Raw genomic sequence first — 18,925 nt, forward strand, 5'->3', positions numbered from 1 at the left:
ATGTAGCTTCCCTCACACATTCCTTCACACACAGAGTACATTCAAATAAAGGTTGAGCCTTCTGAGACCTCGGTCACGTTTCCCCGTGTGTATAAATTATGTTCAAAATTGTGCATGTACAGTGTAAAATGTCTCCAACAGAGCTGTAGCTACTGTGAGAGACCAGCCCTGCAAATACGTGTCCTAGTGCAGCCTGTTTCAGAGTTGAGCTAAGTGCAAGTTCTTGCTACTGCACAGGGCTGACCAAGCTTCATCTGCTATACTAGTCGGCCTGGAGCTTGCAAATCTGAAGCAGACCATGAACGAGTTAGTCCAGGGAGGATGCATTGGTAATTACAACTTCATTGATTTGGCTCATTTGTTGATATCCATTATGGCAATGTGTTATCTGCAGACATTGTGGAGCCACGAGACAGAGATAGAGATGGGTAGCACCTGAATAGGAATAAAGGCTCTGTCTAGAGATCATCGGTGAAAATTAGCAGTGAGATCCTGGAACTGGTAGTCAGGACTGGCTAGGGGTAGTGGCACCTGCTGGCTGATCAAGAAGCGAAATTTAAGTGGACTGCAAGGACCACCGTTTTCCTTCCTCTTTCCTTCCTCCTTCTCTTTTCTCTGCATGTCTTGTGGCAGTGTGTGTCCACTAAAAGTAGCGTTACACTGAAGCAGGACTTCGGCCTTGCTGATAGTGATGGGAGAAGAGCCTTGCTAACACTGGATTGTGCCTAAACTGGGTACCTTAGGGTTTGGCTACAAGAAGATCAATATCATATTGTATTGTGTTCCATGTGTGTTATGTTAAAACTGTTAGGGGGTATTCAATTGTTCCTCCGGCCGCCGGAAAAACGAGCGCGTTATAACTATTACTGTTTTTTACGGTAATATTGCGCGCAAAAACCGTTATTACGGTAGTCTACTCGCTGAATTTCATCTCGCAGCTCCCTGAGCTGATGAAATTCAGCGAGTAATTACCGTATAAACGGTAATAGTTTTAGAGCGCTCGTTTTTCCGGCGGCCGGAGGAACAATTGAATACGCCCTTAATAGTCGGATTGAGTTAACCAATTCATAAACACGCTATAGCTGTGTAAAAAAATACTGATGCTGGGTGCAGGCTGGAAGGTTGTCCAGTGAATGTTTACTTGGTGTGGGAGTCACTTCCAGTTAACTCTAGAAACACTCTCTGCCAATCATTGCTGGTGAATAGCCTGTGAACGCATGGGATCCTGTGAGTGGAAATCTATGAACGGTTCTGACTCAAGGATGACACCTAGATAGCAAACTGGAGTGCTAGAGTTTATTGTTGTGTTGCCAACAGAAATAGCAATATCAGGTAGGTAGCTTCTGTTGACTGGTGGGGTGATTATTAGCACCATTTTTGGCAAGGAGAAAAAAATGAAGCAGCAGAAAGGCATTCAGTAATGTGGGCCAGCACATGGAGAGATATATGGAGAGAATAGATACATTTGGGTGTCATCCGAGTTGAGGTGATACTAAAATTCAGAAAAAGATTATTGGCTTTCCAAGAGAAGTGGTATTTATAAAGAAGAGCAGAGAGCCTTGGACTGAGCCTTGTTGTACTCCAAATCATAAAGGAGGAGGAGGAGGAGGAAGGAGGTGGTTCCAGAGAAGCAATCCCTGAAGGAACAGTTTGTTAAGTAAGATGAGAGCCAGTAAAGGACAATATATTGAAGCTCTAAGGAATGGAGCAACTGTATGAGGAGTGGTCAACAGTGTCAAATTCAGTGGTCCAGGAAAACTAGACGTGAGTCATGATCTATAGATTTAGAAGTGATCAACTTCGACCATGTTAGACCACGTTATTCAGTGCAGTTTCTGTGAAGTGTTGGCAATGAAAGCCTAACTGAAGACGATTCAATAGGTTGTGTGAGAAAAGGAAACGTGTGGCAAGTGTAGACAAGTTTTTCAAGAATCTTAGAGGGACATGGAAGTTGTGAGATGGAACAGTAATCTGGGTGAGACTTTAGGTCACAATTATTTTTCTGAATAGGAGTAATCACTAAACAGTTGAATAATCATGGAAAGATACCAGTGGAGAGAGATTAAAGATATTAGTTAAGGCTGGAATGAAAAAAAGATATATCGTATTTCAAGGATTCTAAGACGCCATTGATTGTAAGGCGCACACTAATTTCAGTACCACCAACACCAAAAAAGCTTTGGTTATATGGAATTCCAATAATTTCTCCAATAACGAACAATTACCTCACTAATGTCAAAATGTCAACTTGCAGCTCTATTTCTATGTTCTTCTGCATACGCAATGACTTTTTGTTTCAATGTGGATTTGTAGTGCAATCTTTTTGACAACATTTTGATTGCAGTAAGGGATCAAAATGAATGAAATACAGCTCTACTATAATGAAGTAACGGAGGCCTGCTATTCTAAGATGCAACTGCGATTCTATGATGCACCCGCGATTCTAAGATGCACCCCGGTTTATATGGGAAAAGGGCATCTTAGAATTGAAGCAATATGGTAGTAATCGACTGATTTATGAGGGGATAAAGTCAAGTTGAAAGAGAGTAGAGGGGGAAGTCAAAAAGTGAGTATATATTTTTCTATCAAAGGTTGATTTTGTTCAGAAATCATCCAAAATTGGCATCAATAAATTTTGGACGATTTTACTTTGCTAAGCAAAATCCTTACATGTGGGAAGCTTGAGATTGGCTGAAAGCAACGCGGCTGGTGGCAAAGCAAGGAAATACTATTGCTGAAGTGCTCCAGTATTGCCAGGCTGATTGGGATGCATGGTACCAGCAAGTCGGTTTGCTTGGAAAAGCGATCAACCGTCACCCAAATGGTGTTGAATCCTTTACTAACCGGCAGGTCAGAGATGAAATCCATGGAAATACTGGACTAGAGAGTATCTGGGATAGGTAAAGGTAACCAGGGAACCTTGCGGTGGATTTTTGTGTGATGCACAGATTGGGCATGCCTGGACATAGTCTTGCACCTCTTTTGTCAGATAAGGCCACAAATAATGTCTATAGGCCTGATAGCATGTTTTTCACTCCAGTATGACTAGTTAATTTGGACCCATGAGCCCACTGTAGGCTAAGATACTCATGGGGTCCACGATAGGTCTAACTTTGTTGAGGACGTGGAGATCCATGGGATCAAAAGAGCAAAATAAAGCATCAGCTTGCCTATTTCTGAAGCTGGTCGAAAGGTAAAAATAAGATTAAACCGGGAGAAAATATAATGACCATCTGGCCTGACAGAGATTCAGACAATGGGCGGTTTGATGATATAATAAGTTCTTATGATTAATATAAATGGGTACTGGATACTTCGCCCCCTCATTCCTCCAAGGCCAGCTTGATACTAAGAAGTTCATGGTCCCCAATCCCATAGTTTCTCTCTATAGGGGAGAATTTCTTTGAGAAAAACCCACAAGTGGAACTTCCGAGGACATTTTTTGGAACAGAAATGCCCCTTATCCCATACAGGAAGCATCGACTGCTACGTAAAATGGTTGATCGGTGTTTGGCAGTGAGAGACAAGGAGATGATGAGAAGGCTAGTTTTAATGCCCTGAAAGTGAATGTAGGTTGAAGGACCAATTATTATGAGGTACATTTTTGCTGGTAAGAGCAGTAGTGGGTGCAGTAAAAGTGGAAAAGTTCTTCATGACCTGACGATGATAGTTAAGTTAAGCATTGGATTACCTTTTGGCCTATGGGTTGTGGCCATCGTAATCTGAAGGCAACTTTCTCTTGGATCCATTTGTAGTCCTTGCACAGATACAATATAACCCAGGAATGACATTGTTTCCTGGTCAAAAATGCATTTCTCGAGTTTGCAGAAGATTTGATGAGTTCGGAGACTGCTTAGTATCTCCTTGATGAGTGCAGTGTGAAGACAAATCCTGATAAAAAATTAAAATGTCATCAAGGTGCACGACCACAGACCACAGACGCGCTTGTTGTTCATATGCTCTGGTACGAGTCATACCTTATGTTCATGCCAATATTTTATTAAAAGATAATGCGCTAGATTTTTCACTTCTGTTTTATTTGAGTGTGGACATTCTTTGTGAGGCACAGAAGGAGAATTCGTGAAAAAGCTTTTGCAACATCTTTTCTTATAAGGCGTGTTATCCATATGGATTGTGTAAGTATACATCTGAAGGGGGTGTGAATCAGTGCGAGGACACCCGTGTTTGGAGGGTGCATTTTCTCTCTTTAAAGACACAGAAGGATTTATGCTATTATTCTCTCCCTTTTTGCTATCTTCTCTCTGTATGAATATACTACACCATGTTTAGCATTTCTTATTTTAGAATTGTGTAGATCAATGGCTACATCGTGAGACATTTGATTGGAATTATATCCAGTATACAATAAGGAAGCGCTCTATGTACCTTTCCGTATGCATATCTTTGAAGAATAAGCCGCATAACATCTAAGGTGAAGCTAAGGAGCTCTGTGCTAAGGGAGCGCCGCATGTATGTACTATTTTTTGTTTGTTTGGATTTCTATTGTGTGCTGAGTCAGAATGAAGTGTATGCAGGATGTGAGGGAAACCAGGTTTGGTATATATTTGATATATTACCAGCTGCTAGAAGCAGAAGGACTGGACTATAGAAAATATGATTGTGGGATTTAGAAGGTCTTACTATTTTATGGCAACAGGTTGAAGATATTGCAGTTATGGAAGAAAGATAGAAAAGAAGCTTGAGTTTTTATTAGAGTAGAGTGAAGTGAAGGGGAAATATTTATAAAGGGGTGTGAGGCAGGATTGGGGGGTGGGGAGTGAATGTTATCATTTTATCCCTGGAAGGACAGTAACTAAAAAACAGTTTGATAAGCATTATGGAAATTGAGAAAAAGTTGCAAGAGGCAAAGGCAATAAACAAAAGGAAATAGAGAGACTGTATCAGCATGTTACATTATCCAAGGTAGTCTGATGACAAATGTAGGCTGGATGTAGCAGATGAAGTTTATTACTGGTTGTTTTCAGATGTTATTCGCTGTTAAACTGAGATTTCCCATTATTTTGTTAGCAAATCACTTTCGTAGAAAATCACACTTGCATCTGCCCCCAGCAATTGCATCCTGATAGATGGGTTCTCAATATATGGTGTAGCTCATTTACAAAACAAGCCACATCTGAACAAACTGGTCAGCTGATCAAGTGCTGAGTGTTAAGATTGATAAAAATCTGACTTATACATAGTCATAACATTTGCATAAATGATCAAGAGTTTAACACAGGTGAAAATAGTTGAGACAAATTGTGGATACATAGAAAATACAGAGTGCAGTCAGATGTGTCTCAGGCAGGCAATCTGATTATTATTGACAGCCTTTGTTGTATCTGCTAAGCATCACCAACATCAACAACATTTATTTATAGCAAATTCCGTAGCGCTTTACAATTGGAAACAAACATTAAAAAACAATACTGGGTAATACATACAGACAGAGAGATAAGAGAACCATGCTCGCAATCTTATAATCTATGGGAGTAATCATAAGCTGATCTACTTACTCCTCCTAATTATGCAATTTAGTATGCACACACTTTTAAATTGAGTACCTTGTTGTTCAGTATTAATACATATTATTACAAACTTTTCAATGTCACTGATATACGGTACTATAATCAGGGGTGTTTTATGAATGTAGTGGGCCTATGCGCAAGAATAGTGTCTGGGTCTCAACTTGCTACCCCAAAAAAGTAACAAACGTTATACAAAAATACACTCAGATACTTCTATTTATCAGTTATACTAACAACCACTTTATACATATAAATCACAAACAGTAGAGAACAAAACCAGTAGTTTACATGTATTCTGGTCAACCACATGATTTACACCATAACGAGACCATACACCACCAAGTGCAGCAAAAAGAGCTCATATTCACACTAATGTCCATGATCAATCTTGATATAGGAGACTGGAACATGGGGGTCTGATTATTAGCACCCACCTCCACCCATTGTGATGATCTGCATATTGTTGGCTATAAAAAATTACTTATCACCTGAATTTATTTAAAACAAAATATTGTGGATGTCCCGTGATACTGGTCTGCAGTGGTAATAGTTAACTTACCACTCTGACTGGCCGGTCTCCCTTGTTCTGCACATGCGTGAGCCAGTCCCAATTTGGCCATTCAGTTGCATTTGTTAAAAAAAAAAGATTTTTAAATAAAGTATATAAAACACTCACACAAACACAGGCAACATTATATATAATATATGCATATGTAGCAAACCTTAAATTTTCATTTAACACATCACATGCTATTCATCTGAATGACGTGATGCATTGTCAATATACTTTATTACATTTGTAACATTATATATTATGCTGACTTTTTTTCAATAAATGTATAAATATTTATTTTACTAAATAAAGCAGCAATCGCTTAAAAAATGAATTGATTTTTTTTAACATAAATCACTGTGGCAGACTATAAGAAGAATGTTGGTATTAACTATTTCTCTTTGGTTTGTTCTACAGTCATGGACAAACATTTTGAAAATGACACAAATATTATTTTTCACAGAGTCTACTGTCTCAGTTTTCATGATGGCAATTTGCATATACTTCAGAATGTCATGAAGAGTGATCAGATGAATTGCAATTAATCTCCAAGTCCCTCTTTGCCATAACAATGAACATTATCCCAAAAACAACATTTCCATTGCATTTCAGCCCTGCCACAAAAGGACCAGCTAACATCAGGTCAGTGATTCTCTCGTTAACACAGGTGAGAGTGTTGACGAGGACAAGGCTGGAGATCACTCTGTCAACCTGATTGAGTTAGAATAACAGACTGGAAGGTGGGTGGTGCTTGAAATCATTGTTCTTCCTCTGTTAACCATGGTTACCTGCAAGGAAACACGTGCAGTCATCATTGCTTTCCACAAAAAGGGCTTCACAGGCAAGGATATTGCTGCTTGTAAGATTTCACCTTAATCAACCATTTATCGGATCATCGAGAACTTCAAGCAGAGAGGTTCAATAGTTGTGAGGAAGGCTTCAGGGCGCCCAAGAACATCCAGCAAGCGCCAGGACCGTCTCCTAAAGTTGATTTAGCTGCGGGATCGGGCCACAACCAGTGCAGACCTTGCTCAGGAATGGCAGCAGGCAGATGTGAGTGTATCTGCTTGCACAGTGAGGTGAAGACTTTTGGAGGATGGCCTGGTGTGAAGAAGGCCAACAAAGAAGCCACTTCTCTCCAGGAAAATCATCAGGGACAGACTGATATTCTGAAAAAGGTACAGGGATTGGACTGCTGAGGACTGGGGTAAAGTCATTTTCTCTGATGAATCCTCTTTCAGATTGTTTGGGGCATCTGGAAAAATGCTTCTCCAGAGAAGGAAAGGTGAGCACTACTATCAGTCCTGTGTCATGCCAACAGTAGAGCATCCTGAGAGCATTCATGTGTGGGGTTGCTTCTCAACCAAGGAAGTGGGCTCACTCGCAATTTTGCCTAAGAACACAGCCATTAATAAAGAATGGTACCACTACATCCGCCAAGTGCAACTTCTTCCAACCATCCAAGATCAGTTTGGTGATGTACAATGACTTTTCTAGCATGATGGAGCACCTTGCCATGGGACAAAAGTGATGACTTAGTGGCTCGGGGACCAAAACATCGAAATTTTGGGTCCATGGCCAGGAAACTCCCCAGACCTTTATCCCATTGAGAACTTGTGGTCAATCCTTAAGAGGCAGGTAGACAAACAAAAACCCACAAATTCTGACTCCAAGCATTGATTAGGCAAGAATCAGCTGCCATCAGTCAGTATGTGGTCCAGAAGTTGATTGACCGCATGCTAGGGCGAATTGCAGAGGTCTTCAAAAAGGCGGGTCAACACTGCAAATATTGACTCTTTGCATAAACTTAATGTAATTATCAAGCAAAGCCTTTGACACTTATGAAATGCTTGAAATTTTACTCCACTATACCATAACAACATCTAACAAAAAGGTCTAAAAACACTGAAGCAGCAAATTTTGTGAAAACCAATACTAATGTCATTCTCAAAACTTTTGGCCATGACTGTACTCATCAGAACTACTTGATGTAAACAACTGTACTTCACAGGGACTTTTTATTGGGGTATCAGTATGTAAATATGTGTCTTGCTGTTTACATTGATTAAAGAAGATATGTGTTTTTTTTGTGTGGTCATTGTCTTTTGCATTTTAAGACCTAAGGAATGTTTTTATTGTCAGCAACACTAATTCCTACTATTACATTCTAATTTGCACAACGTGCTAAGTGAACTTTACCTGTCCATTATATCTGTGGGACATTTCACTTACTCAGCTGGAATTGTAGAGCTGTAATATACAAGTCATGTGTCATAGGTTCTACTTTTAAGGTAATTACAAGAGTTTAAAATAAATTTGAAACTGCTGAATAAAATGTCTTTGTTGAATACTTCACGCATTCAAGGACCGGATGCTAACCACCTCTTGTTAACTCTTCTCATGCGCATATGCTGGATTTTTCTAGAGCCACACCTCTTCTCTAGAACAGCTGTCTCAAGTTTCTCACCCTTTAAACCAGGGTTGTCCAACCCAGCACGCCTGTAAATGTGGCCCAGAGGGAGTTTTGGTTGTGGCAAGGGGGCAGCACTGTTAATGAAAAAAAAAAATCCTGCAAAAAAAAGAAAATAAAATACTTACCTTGCGGTCACGCGGTCACATCAGCTGGTACTCTGGCTCCCTCCCTTGTCTCCTCCTCCGTGCGGTGCTCGCAGTGAATGTCCGGCGTGATGTCATCACGCCCAACATCCATTGTGGATCGCAGCACAGAGGAGTCACCCGTGCGAGAAGAACAATCAGCAGCACAGAATTGGAGAAAAAAAGAGAAGAGGACAGGAGAACAAGCCGATTAAAAGGTAAGTTAAGGGGGATTTTTTTTATTATTTCAATTGACGCTGACCAGTGAATAAAAGTCACCTGGTCCTATAGCATCATTGACCTTATCTCCCTGCTACATACTTCTACTTGTAATACTAATGGGGCATTATATATTATTCTCTTTGGCCCATTATAAGTTGTTATCCCTTAACTAACATAGTGGTGTAATTAGCAAAACAGGTCACAATTTGGGGTCACAGTGGTGTATATGTCAGGTACCGCAGGCCTGGTCAGGGCACCCTGATATACAATGCCTGGCTCAAATGCACTTTATTGATATTGCATCGAAACAATACAAAAAGTGATTTTTTACAGGGCGATTGAAAGGTAAGTATAGGGGGATTTGAAAAAAAAGTGATATATATATATATATATATATATATATATCACTTTTTTTCTCATATATATATATGTTAACTATGTTTTCTATGGTTTTTTGGATGATCAGCTATCGTTATTGTTAGTGTATCTTATGTGCGGCCCAAACCAACTCGTCGTCTTCCAATGTGGCCCAGGGAAGCTAAAAGGTTGGACACCCCTGCTTTAAACCATTGTCTGAACTCATCTTTTCAAAGACATTTAACAACAGCTCATAGCTGCCTGTTCTAATCAGTGGTTTCTTAACTAGCCTCTCTTCACAGCCCCCATCTTACATATAACTCTTTCACACTTAGAGACTTATTTAACAATATGGTGCTTTATGAACAAGTGAACTGCAACCTATAACAATCAATCAGATTATATCTATTTTACTAGATCTGATTATTATTATTATTATTATCCTTTATTTGTTAGGCGCCACAAGGTTTCCGCGGCGCCGTACACAGTACAAAACAGTCGACTATACAGGGTGGAGCAGTACAAAACAATAAACAAAAATACCAATACTTCAGAAACTCCAGGCAGGTTTATGCAAAAAACGGAGCAGAAGAACAGGTAGGGAGACATGAGGGAAGAGGGCCCTGCTCAAGTGAGCTTACATCCTAAGGGAGGGAAAACAGAACAGGCACAGGGGGAGCCAGAAAGGTAAGGGGGAGAGCGAGTTGAGAGCGGGTGGCGGGGTTATGTGGATGGTTGGTATGCTTTGAGGAAGAGGTGGGTTTTCAGCGCACGTTTGAAGGAGCACAGAGTAGGAGAGAGACGGATGGAACGAGGGAGTTCATTCCAGTGAAGGGGGGCTGCACGGGAAAAGTCTTGGATTCTGGAGTGGGAAGAGGTGATAAGAGTTGAGGAGAGGCGTCGATCGTTGGCCGAGCGCAGGGAGCGGGCAGGAGTGTGAATGGAGAGGAGGTTAGAGATATAAGGGGCAGTAGAGTTGGAGAGAGCCTTGTAAGTGGTGGTGAGGAGTTTGAAAAGGATTCTGTAGGGGAAGGGGAGCCAGTGTAAGGCGCGGCAGAGAGGAGAGGCCGAGGAGGAGTGGCGTGAGAGGAAGATGAGTCTCGCGGCCACATTGAGTATAGAGCGGAGGGGGGAGAGATGGGAGTGGGGGAGGCCAGTGAGGAGGAGGTTGCAGTAATCCAGGCGGGAGATGATGAGTGCGTGGATGATAGTCTTAGTGGCATCCTGAGAGAAAAAGGGACGGATGCGGACGATGTTGCGTAGTTGGAAACGACAGGCTTGGGCAAGGGCATGAATATGGGGGGCAAAAGAGAGAGAGGAGTCGAGGGTGACACCCAGGCAGCGGAGTTGGGTGACAGAGGAGATGGTGGTGTTGTTGACGACAATAGAGAGAAATTAAAGCAAATAGCTGTTTTATATGGATCTCAGAACACTTATGCACATAGTACCATTTTATTAAATATGCCCATGTGACGGGACTGGGCCATACTGCCAAGATAACATCTCCCACCAACCCGTCAATCCACAGGGATTACATGGACTGTCACCACAGGACCAGTTCTTAAATTGCGCCCGGCGGACGGGGGGAGAACTTATTGCAAATACATGGGGGAGTAAGAAAGAGGAGACAGGAATTGAGGGGCAGCTGGCAGTCCTGACATGTAACAAAAGCATGGAAGATGTTAATTTCAGGTTAGACTATGTGTTATCCAAGATCCATTGTCTTCCACAGGACTGGCCGAGACATTGTGGCAGAGACACAGCAGGGGAGCTACTGTGGAAGGCCAGCTCATCTCCACTTCCACTCGAAACCCCTGGCCCAGCACCCACCAATGTTTAAGAAGGAGAGACCCAGGGGATTGCCCGGGGAGGAGAAAACACTATAGGAATTTGACCATAGATATAAGGAGCCACTCCATAGGGGAGGGGTATGCATTCTGAGCATTAATTCCTAGAAGGTGTGGAGTTGACTGGTGTTGATTTTCTGTTCTCTACCAACAGACCCGGTGATCATTGCTGTCCTGTACCTGGAAAAGCAGGCTGTTGCTCCATGTTGGGAACAGTCATCACCTCACTCCATCGGGAGATACTCGCCAGGTTGTGGGTAAATTGTGCACCCACAGGAGTGGGGAGACTGATACCCAGAGCCCCACCATGCTGGCAGAGCGTTGGCCAAGTGGCCAGGAACAGCAAGATGCAAAGATTCTGTTGACAGACTCTTTTTCCTGTTGAATATTTATGTGGCTAAGGGGGGTGGCAACCTTGTTGGGACTCCTATAGACACTGGTGATCCGCTGACCTACTGTTTAAAGTGTGCAGTTTTATATTCTATTTTTTACTGTATGAAAAATAAAGATATCTTTCATTCTCCTCCTTGCCTATGTGATTTCTGAACCGAAGGGGGGGCCAGGAAACCTAGTGAACATCAGTTCTAAAAACCCAGTGCCCTCACATTTGGTGGCAGACAGTGGGATCACACAGTCTTGACGTTGGGTAGATTGCAAGGACTTGTATACTGATACGATCAGGCAAGAGCAACAGAGGGTCAGCACCAGTATCAACAAGGGAACTAGTAGGGGATCCTGCAGAAATAGCCACGGAGGGGTTTCAACCTTTCATGAAAGTGAGACAGAGATTGACACGCATCTGCAGGTCTTTGAGAACCTGAAGTGTTCATGAGATCGAGAAGGAGGAATGTTCTAGGTACTGGAGACCGAGTCTGACTGGAAAAGCACTGGATGCCTACCAGGCGTTAATCCCCCAGGATTGTGGGGACTATAAGTCAATGAAGAAAGTACTGTTGGCTAAATTCAAGGTGACTGTGGAGACTTACAGGTACAACTTTTGTACCCTGAATAAAAGTAGGTCACAATCACACACAGAGTTTGCCAGACAGCTGAGGAGGTCATGCAGCAAGTGGATGAAGGGCATGAGGGCAATTTTGGTGAAGCAAGTATAGAATTTAATCCTGCTGGAGTAGCTGACTTTAAAATTAGCTCCATTGATCCGGGAATGGCTGCTTGACCGAAAACCTAAGACCCCTGAGGAGGCAACTGAGCTGGCTGATGATTATAAGAACCAGGGCACGAGAACAGGACCCCTGGCAGTGCTATTGTTGCAACCAAATTGGTCACCTGCACCACCCCATTTTGATGTGCCAGAGGCAGATGATGGGATCTATGTGGTAAACTTGGTTTTTATTAAAGGAAAAGAACAGCTCCAGCAACATGCGGGGTCACCTCCAAGATGTTTGGGTGGGAGACTGCAAAGTGCAAGGGTAAAGAGATTCGGGAGCCTCCCTTTACGTCATTATCATGTCCCAGCTTATTGATGGGAAGCATGTCAGGTTTGCCAATGTGGGGGATCAGCGAATCGATATCCCCATGGCCCGTGTACATCTGGACTAGGGGGCGGGACATGGGCATGTGGAGGTGGGGGTTTTAAAGGGACTTCCTACAAAGGTGATTTTTGGCAACGATTTGGGTCAAGGATTCATTACCCATTAGACCCTCCCAGCCCATATGAAAGATATGCTTTAAGTCAACAGAATTAATAGTTTTACAAATATTGAAGACTTGCAGCTACAGTAGGTTGAACAGTGATTTGTCACCATGAATAAGTCACTGCACTCACCGATTTTTATGGTAACTTTTACTAATGTTGGGTATCAATTTTAATTGTGTTCTCTTCTGTGTGTACCCATTTTCAAAGTGGGTGGATATAAAACAACCTGTAGCCAATAAGATCATATAAATGGTCACAGCAGCACATGGTATTTGAGGATATGAGTGTGCTACTATTGGAAAGCAGTGACGTGCCCGCTAGCGTGTGATTGTGGTCATGTGACAAGCAGTTTTAATATAAGAGAAGGGGAATGGAGGTATAGTAAGTGGGCAGCCAATGACTTATAGTTTGCATGTAAATGGAGCAGGATCCCAACAACACAGAGAAGTAATGTGAGGTCCCCGTTGTACTGATACATGAAGATTGTGGTGTCACATACATCTTTGTTTATAATGAAGTTCAAATCCAACGTGTTGTAAGAACTATAATATTTCATTTGATTGTTCTATGATACATGAGATCAAATTTGTACACCCATTTTTTGTCCTTTGATCTGTTCCGAGTTATATGTTTGTTTTCTAATAATGTATTATATTTTGTTCATAGCTGGAATGCTTGTTTGTTCCTTCTCTAAATCGTAAGCGTGAAGACTCAGAAGAGCCGACTTGGACAATGCCATCCGAGATATGCCTCAGGTAAATGTGCCATGCACTTCTCTCAAAGCTCTCAGAGCTTGTCATCCTCATTTAGATTGTACTTAATTGAAAACTCTTTCAGGTTATTCAGGCAGATGTGAATTGAAGCTCTGCCTGCCTTGCTTGGTTAAACACTAGCAAGCAGACTTTTAGAAATGACTTGGTCTTAAAAAGTGATTTCTGAAAAACCAAAATAATGATCAATATAAAGAATAAATGTCACTCAATACTGCTAACAACAATGTAATCCCAAATTGTGATAGCGCACAGGATAAACTGGATAAACAGCAGTTTGTGAAATACAATGGGGCTTACAAACATGGTGCAAACAGCATCATTCCTATCATGAGGCAAGTAGAGAATCTTATCGCCAGCGACAGAATTGTAGTGGCTCCAATTCTCCACTCATTTGCAGTGCGTCAGTTTTGCACCAAGATGCATATTTACATCATGCAAACACACTCATGTGCAATTTTAAATCAGACCCACAGTGAATACAGAATAAATAATGTACAATATACAGTAATAATTGCCATTGTGCACTTTCTACTGCAGTCACTGATTGAGATGTACATTGAATGACCTCATGAAGAGGGAGGGAGAAGGGGGGCAGTGCTGTGAAGGGGCCGCAGCTGGCACTGTAGGACACATGTCTTGAAGGATAAACTTTACAGTCAAGCTTAATAAAGAACTGTTCCTTAATTTCTTGAGTATCAGTGTTGATGTAAATGTGAACCAGATTTTATCGATTTAATGGTTTAATTATATTGAATGACAAAAAAAAAGATTGTCTTTTAGCAATCTAGTGTAGTCAGACTTAAAGGAAGCTACTATCATCTGATTAATTGCTATGGGTAACATGTCCTTGTACCTGGAAACATTACTATTTTCATTATTAAAGGATGCAACTTTGTGCCTGGACAATGTTGCCATGTAAGTGGTGAAAATGCAATTATTTGGCATACAGGGAAAATACTGCCTCTTTTTGCATGTAGCACACAACTACTGGACAGTTTTATTTATTATACAGCACTTTATTTGCCCTGTGATGTGTCCCCTTCACTCTAAATCTGTCTGCAGATTTTAAATTTGTCCTAAAAGTCATCTTTTTTTGCATGTAGGATGCAATTTTAACATGTATTTCTTATTCTCAGGGTCTTATATGTTAATAGTTCTTCTATAGGTGTATTTAAAATGCAATAAAGTATGTTATAATCAAATTCAGTAATCATGCCGTGATGGGGATTGTGGTGAAATGTCCCAGGAAACTGTTTGAACTTGTTGTACATGGAGAAGGCAGTGCTGCAATAATAAAACGCATCCAATACATTTTGCTACACTTTAAATAAATAAAGTGATTTGAATTGATTCATTTTAATCCCCAAATATATGTAGAATACAACACAAATTTAAATCACATTGCTAATGCAAAAAAATGGCTCATAAACCAACAAAATGTATTAAAATACAATAAACAATATTGTGTAAAATGAAAAGACTGGTCAAGTAACATTTTCAAGAGGAACCATGTGTCAAAGACTATAAATGTGTATAGAAATCCATACATAAAACGGCAATGTGTTTAAAGGCAAGTTTTTCCTTTAAACACATTGCCGTTTTAAATTTTAAGTGCTTCATCTCTATGTCAGTGGCAGACACTGTGGGAATATTAAAAACATTGGATGAGTTACATGATGTTACTGATTGAGTTTTTTTAGGTGCCCCCTATCAATTGGCGCTCTCAGCAACTGCCTAGGTTCACCAAATGCCGGTTGGCTTAACCACTCTGCAGGAGTAGTGTCAGTGAAGCTGAAGGAGTTCTGTTAAATCATAGATTGATTGATATATTATTTAGGAAAGGACATTTTTATCATCTGAAAATAGCACAGAATATAATTTGAAAGATATGTGGAAATAGCATGTGCACATTATAAAGGGAAACAGCACAAAATAGAAAATCCTGTTTCCCTGTTGTCTGTCTCTGTTTTTTGCTTAGAGCTATCTAATAGCTATCTCAAAGCTGCCATATGCTCTCTCTTGGAAGTATTTCTTTTTTAATATAAAAATGATTTTCTTTTATGCTTAATATATTAATTCTCAAAGGAGATTTTCTGCTTCCCACCAGTCACAAATTTAAAAATAAAGTATAGCAAATCGTTTTTTTTTGCTCCTAAGTAAAATGTTGCAGTATTAAATAAAATTTTGAATCTCTTATTAAAGGCAAAACGGTTTTGGATATAATAGATATAAAAAATATTTTCCCATCTTTGTATAACTTAGTCATGCAGTTCTTTTTAGTAAATCCACTTACAGGGGCCCATTGTAGAATTAAAAATAATATATTTATTGTAACAAACATATATCTAATCTACAATGTGGATATATTTGTTTAAAGATTGTTAATATATCAGAGGGCAAGAAAGTAATTTATTCCATCCTTATATATATCATGTTCCTAGCGTGAACTCCCCCATGTCAGCTCATTTTCACATTCCCATCCTTGGTTAATGTTTTTCTCATCCCTTATTATTATTATTATCTTATATTTATATAGCGCCACTAATTCCACAGCGCTGTACAGAGAACTCACTCCCTGTCCCATTGGGCCTTAATCTAAATTCCCTAATATAGACACACACTCACACAGAGACAGACACACATACTAGGGTCAATTTGTTAGCAGCCAATTAACCTACCAGTATGTTTTTTTGGACGGTGGGAGCACCCGAAGAATGCCCACACAAACACGGGGAGAACGTACAAACTCCTCACAGATAAGGCCATGGTCGGGAATTGAACTCATGACCCCAGTGCTGTAAGGCAGAAGTGCTAACCACTTAGCCACCGTGCTGCCCGTGATCCCTTATGTTTATTGTTCTCTGCCAATGAGAAAAAAAAAATCATATATGAGCTAGGCTCTCTCACCTTTTGCCTCACCTAAGAACCAGCCTACCATGACTAGTGCTAAATCCAGCCTTGTTTCTTTGTATTAACACATGTTAAAGGGGCCAATCAGAGGATTATCTGGTAATCTTCATGACCAGAAGAGCCAGTTCCCGACCATTCTTGACTATTGCTTAATGTAAACTGACTTCAAAGTTCAGTTGGACAAGGTCGTCATGAAAATAAAAGGTCGATATTTATCTTGATGCAATAATTAGCACATCAAGCCACTTTGCATATATTACAACATTTATAGACACAAGGTGAGAATGTGTCAATGAGAACTGCACAATTCTCGATTCAGTACAATTATTTTATTTCTTGAAATGCAGTATATCTTTTCTATTTATTTGTCTTTAACAAATGCAGCATGATAACAGTTATATATGCCATATTGTGTTATAAATATAAACATTCTTTTTTTATTATTGTTATCAGTCCTGGACAATACATGTTTCTAAATTTGAATAACCATTCAGTTATTGAAAACCCTTTTTATTTTTTACAGTATTCAAGAAATGCTAACAGGTCAGAGGCATTGCCAGTCTATGTCACACAAAGATGCTGTCCTGTCTGCATTAAACCAACAGAGAAATGATGGCATACTCTGTGATGTCACTCTTGTTGCTGAAGAACAGAAGTTCCATGCCCATAAGGCTGTGCTGGCAGCGTGCAGTGATTATTTTCGGGTAAGTCTTCATAATCTTTGCTTTCACATTACTAATGTCGTATGATACAAAGATGCTTCTGGTAAATTAAGCACCACATAAGTGGGTGGAATAATAGGTTCTTTTAGAGCAGCGAAAAAACATGCAAGATGTGCTATTGAGACAATTTATAGATGTTATCACTGGCATTATAAATAGATAATTATTTTGCCCAATTGAATGATTGCTTTATTTAACACTAAGGGGTAAATGTATCAAGCTCCGATTTTGACAATCCAGCGATTTTCTCGCGTTTGTTTCATTTCGCAGATGTAAAATCGCCAGAGATGTGTTTCTGTCAAAATTGCTATTTACAAAATCGATAGAGATCAAAGTCCAGACTGTTTGTCACTCTGGCTATAAAAGTCTCAAATGTATGAAGCTGCGATTTAGCAAACTCTCCTGAGTTTGCTTTAAAAAGCTTGCTAGCAGCGTGATTATTAAACACATCAAAGGTACAATGTTCTGCATATACAGCCGCAGGTCCCCATGGCTGTCAAAGGTTTAAAAGCATATAAAAGTTAGCACTATTAACCCTAGTGCTTCCAGCCTACTGCTGGTTGCGTGAGAATCAGGGAAATATTTGCGTGGGATCCCTCCGATTCTCACATAACCAGCCCGGGGTGGGTGGCACTATAGCAGGGGGACACGCGGCAGGGGTCTCCCAGCCAGAATGATAAACCAACCCCAGGCTGTTCAGCGCTGGGCTGGATTCCCTAGGGAGTGGGGTCTGCCGAAAATAACGAGCGGGCCCCTCCTCTAGGAATAACAAGCCCAGTCCTACCCCCGTGGGCAGTGGGTAGGGTAATAACAGCTAAATTTATGTGAAAAAAACAAACATGCGCCATTTTGTTTTGTGGAACTACAAGTCCCAGCCTTTCCAGTGTGCCCTAAACAGTCTGGGCATGCTGATGTTTGCATAACTGCAAGCACCAGCATACCGATGGCAGCCAGGACATGCTGGCACTTGGAGAACCACAAGTGCCAACATACCCTGACACCCATGACTGGCTGAGACATGTGGTGCCACAAAACAAAATGTTTACAAAACCACAACACCTTGTTTACAACCACATACTTTTCATAAAAATAATAAAACCCCAATAAATACACTAAACACCCTCATTCATACCGCATATATTTATTAAAAATAATAAAACCCAAAGTACTTACCAATCTGATTTCTTCCTCCTTTGTCAGCAGCTTTTAATCCCAAAATGCTTGAACCATGTCCCAAATAATTTGTAATTCCAAAGTCCCTGTTTGTAAAGTACAAAATAATTTGTAATTCCAAAGTCCCTGCTTGTAAATATCTTCTGTTCTTCTTGGCCAAAAAGGCCCCCTTGTTGCAGTTTTCTTTTCTTCAGCCCAGGAGGGGCCCTATATTTGTAATCCAAATCCAGAACATGCTTGAAAAAAATAAACCCAGTTTATAATTGCAAATTATTTTGGACTTTACAAGCAGGAATCTTGCTAGTATGCAAGGCATTGAAGGGACACCCTACATCTTCCATCTTCCTACATCTTGCAGCTGTCCTGAGAGATATGAAACAGAGATAACTAAGTAAATTATCATCACAAATGCAGGTCTGCCATCCTCAACAGAGATAGTACTCTTTTTATAACAACAATTTTGTTTTGGTGCTTGTCCTGCTTTAGGTAGCCTACAAAATATCTGTCTCCACTCCCTGTAGGTACAGGTGCTCTTTAAGTTTCCTTGTTTTTTATCACTAATAATTCATTTTATTATTTGGGTCTTTT

The 18,925-nt window shown here is 40.5% G+C and overlaps 1 protein-coding gene across 3 annotated transcripts in view; it reads left to right on the top strand.

Moving 5' to 3' along the window:
* The window catches only part of KLHL32 (kelch like family member 32), a 165,741-nt gene that overhangs the window by 40,194 nt on the left and 106,622 nt on the right, over window positions 1–18,925 (top strand). For all 3 annotated transcript variants that reach the window (XM_075202813.1, XM_075202814.1, XM_075202816.1), the window contains 2 exons: window positions 13,426–13,514; window positions 16,966–17,146. In XM_075202813.1, coding sequence (XP_075058914.1) covers window positions 13,426–13,514; window positions 16,966–17,146 — 270 coding nt within the window. The remainder of the gene's footprint in view (window positions 1–13,425; window positions 13,515–16,965; window positions 17,147–18,925) is intronic.

The sequence above is a fragment of the Mixophyes fleayi genome, chromosome 3, assembly GCF_038048845.1.
Source record: "Mixophyes fleayi isolate aMixFle1 chromosome 3, aMixFle1.hap1, whole genome shotgun sequence".
Lineage (NCBI taxonomy): Eukaryota > Metazoa > Chordata > Amphibia > Anura > Limnodynastidae > Mixophyes > Mixophyes fleayi.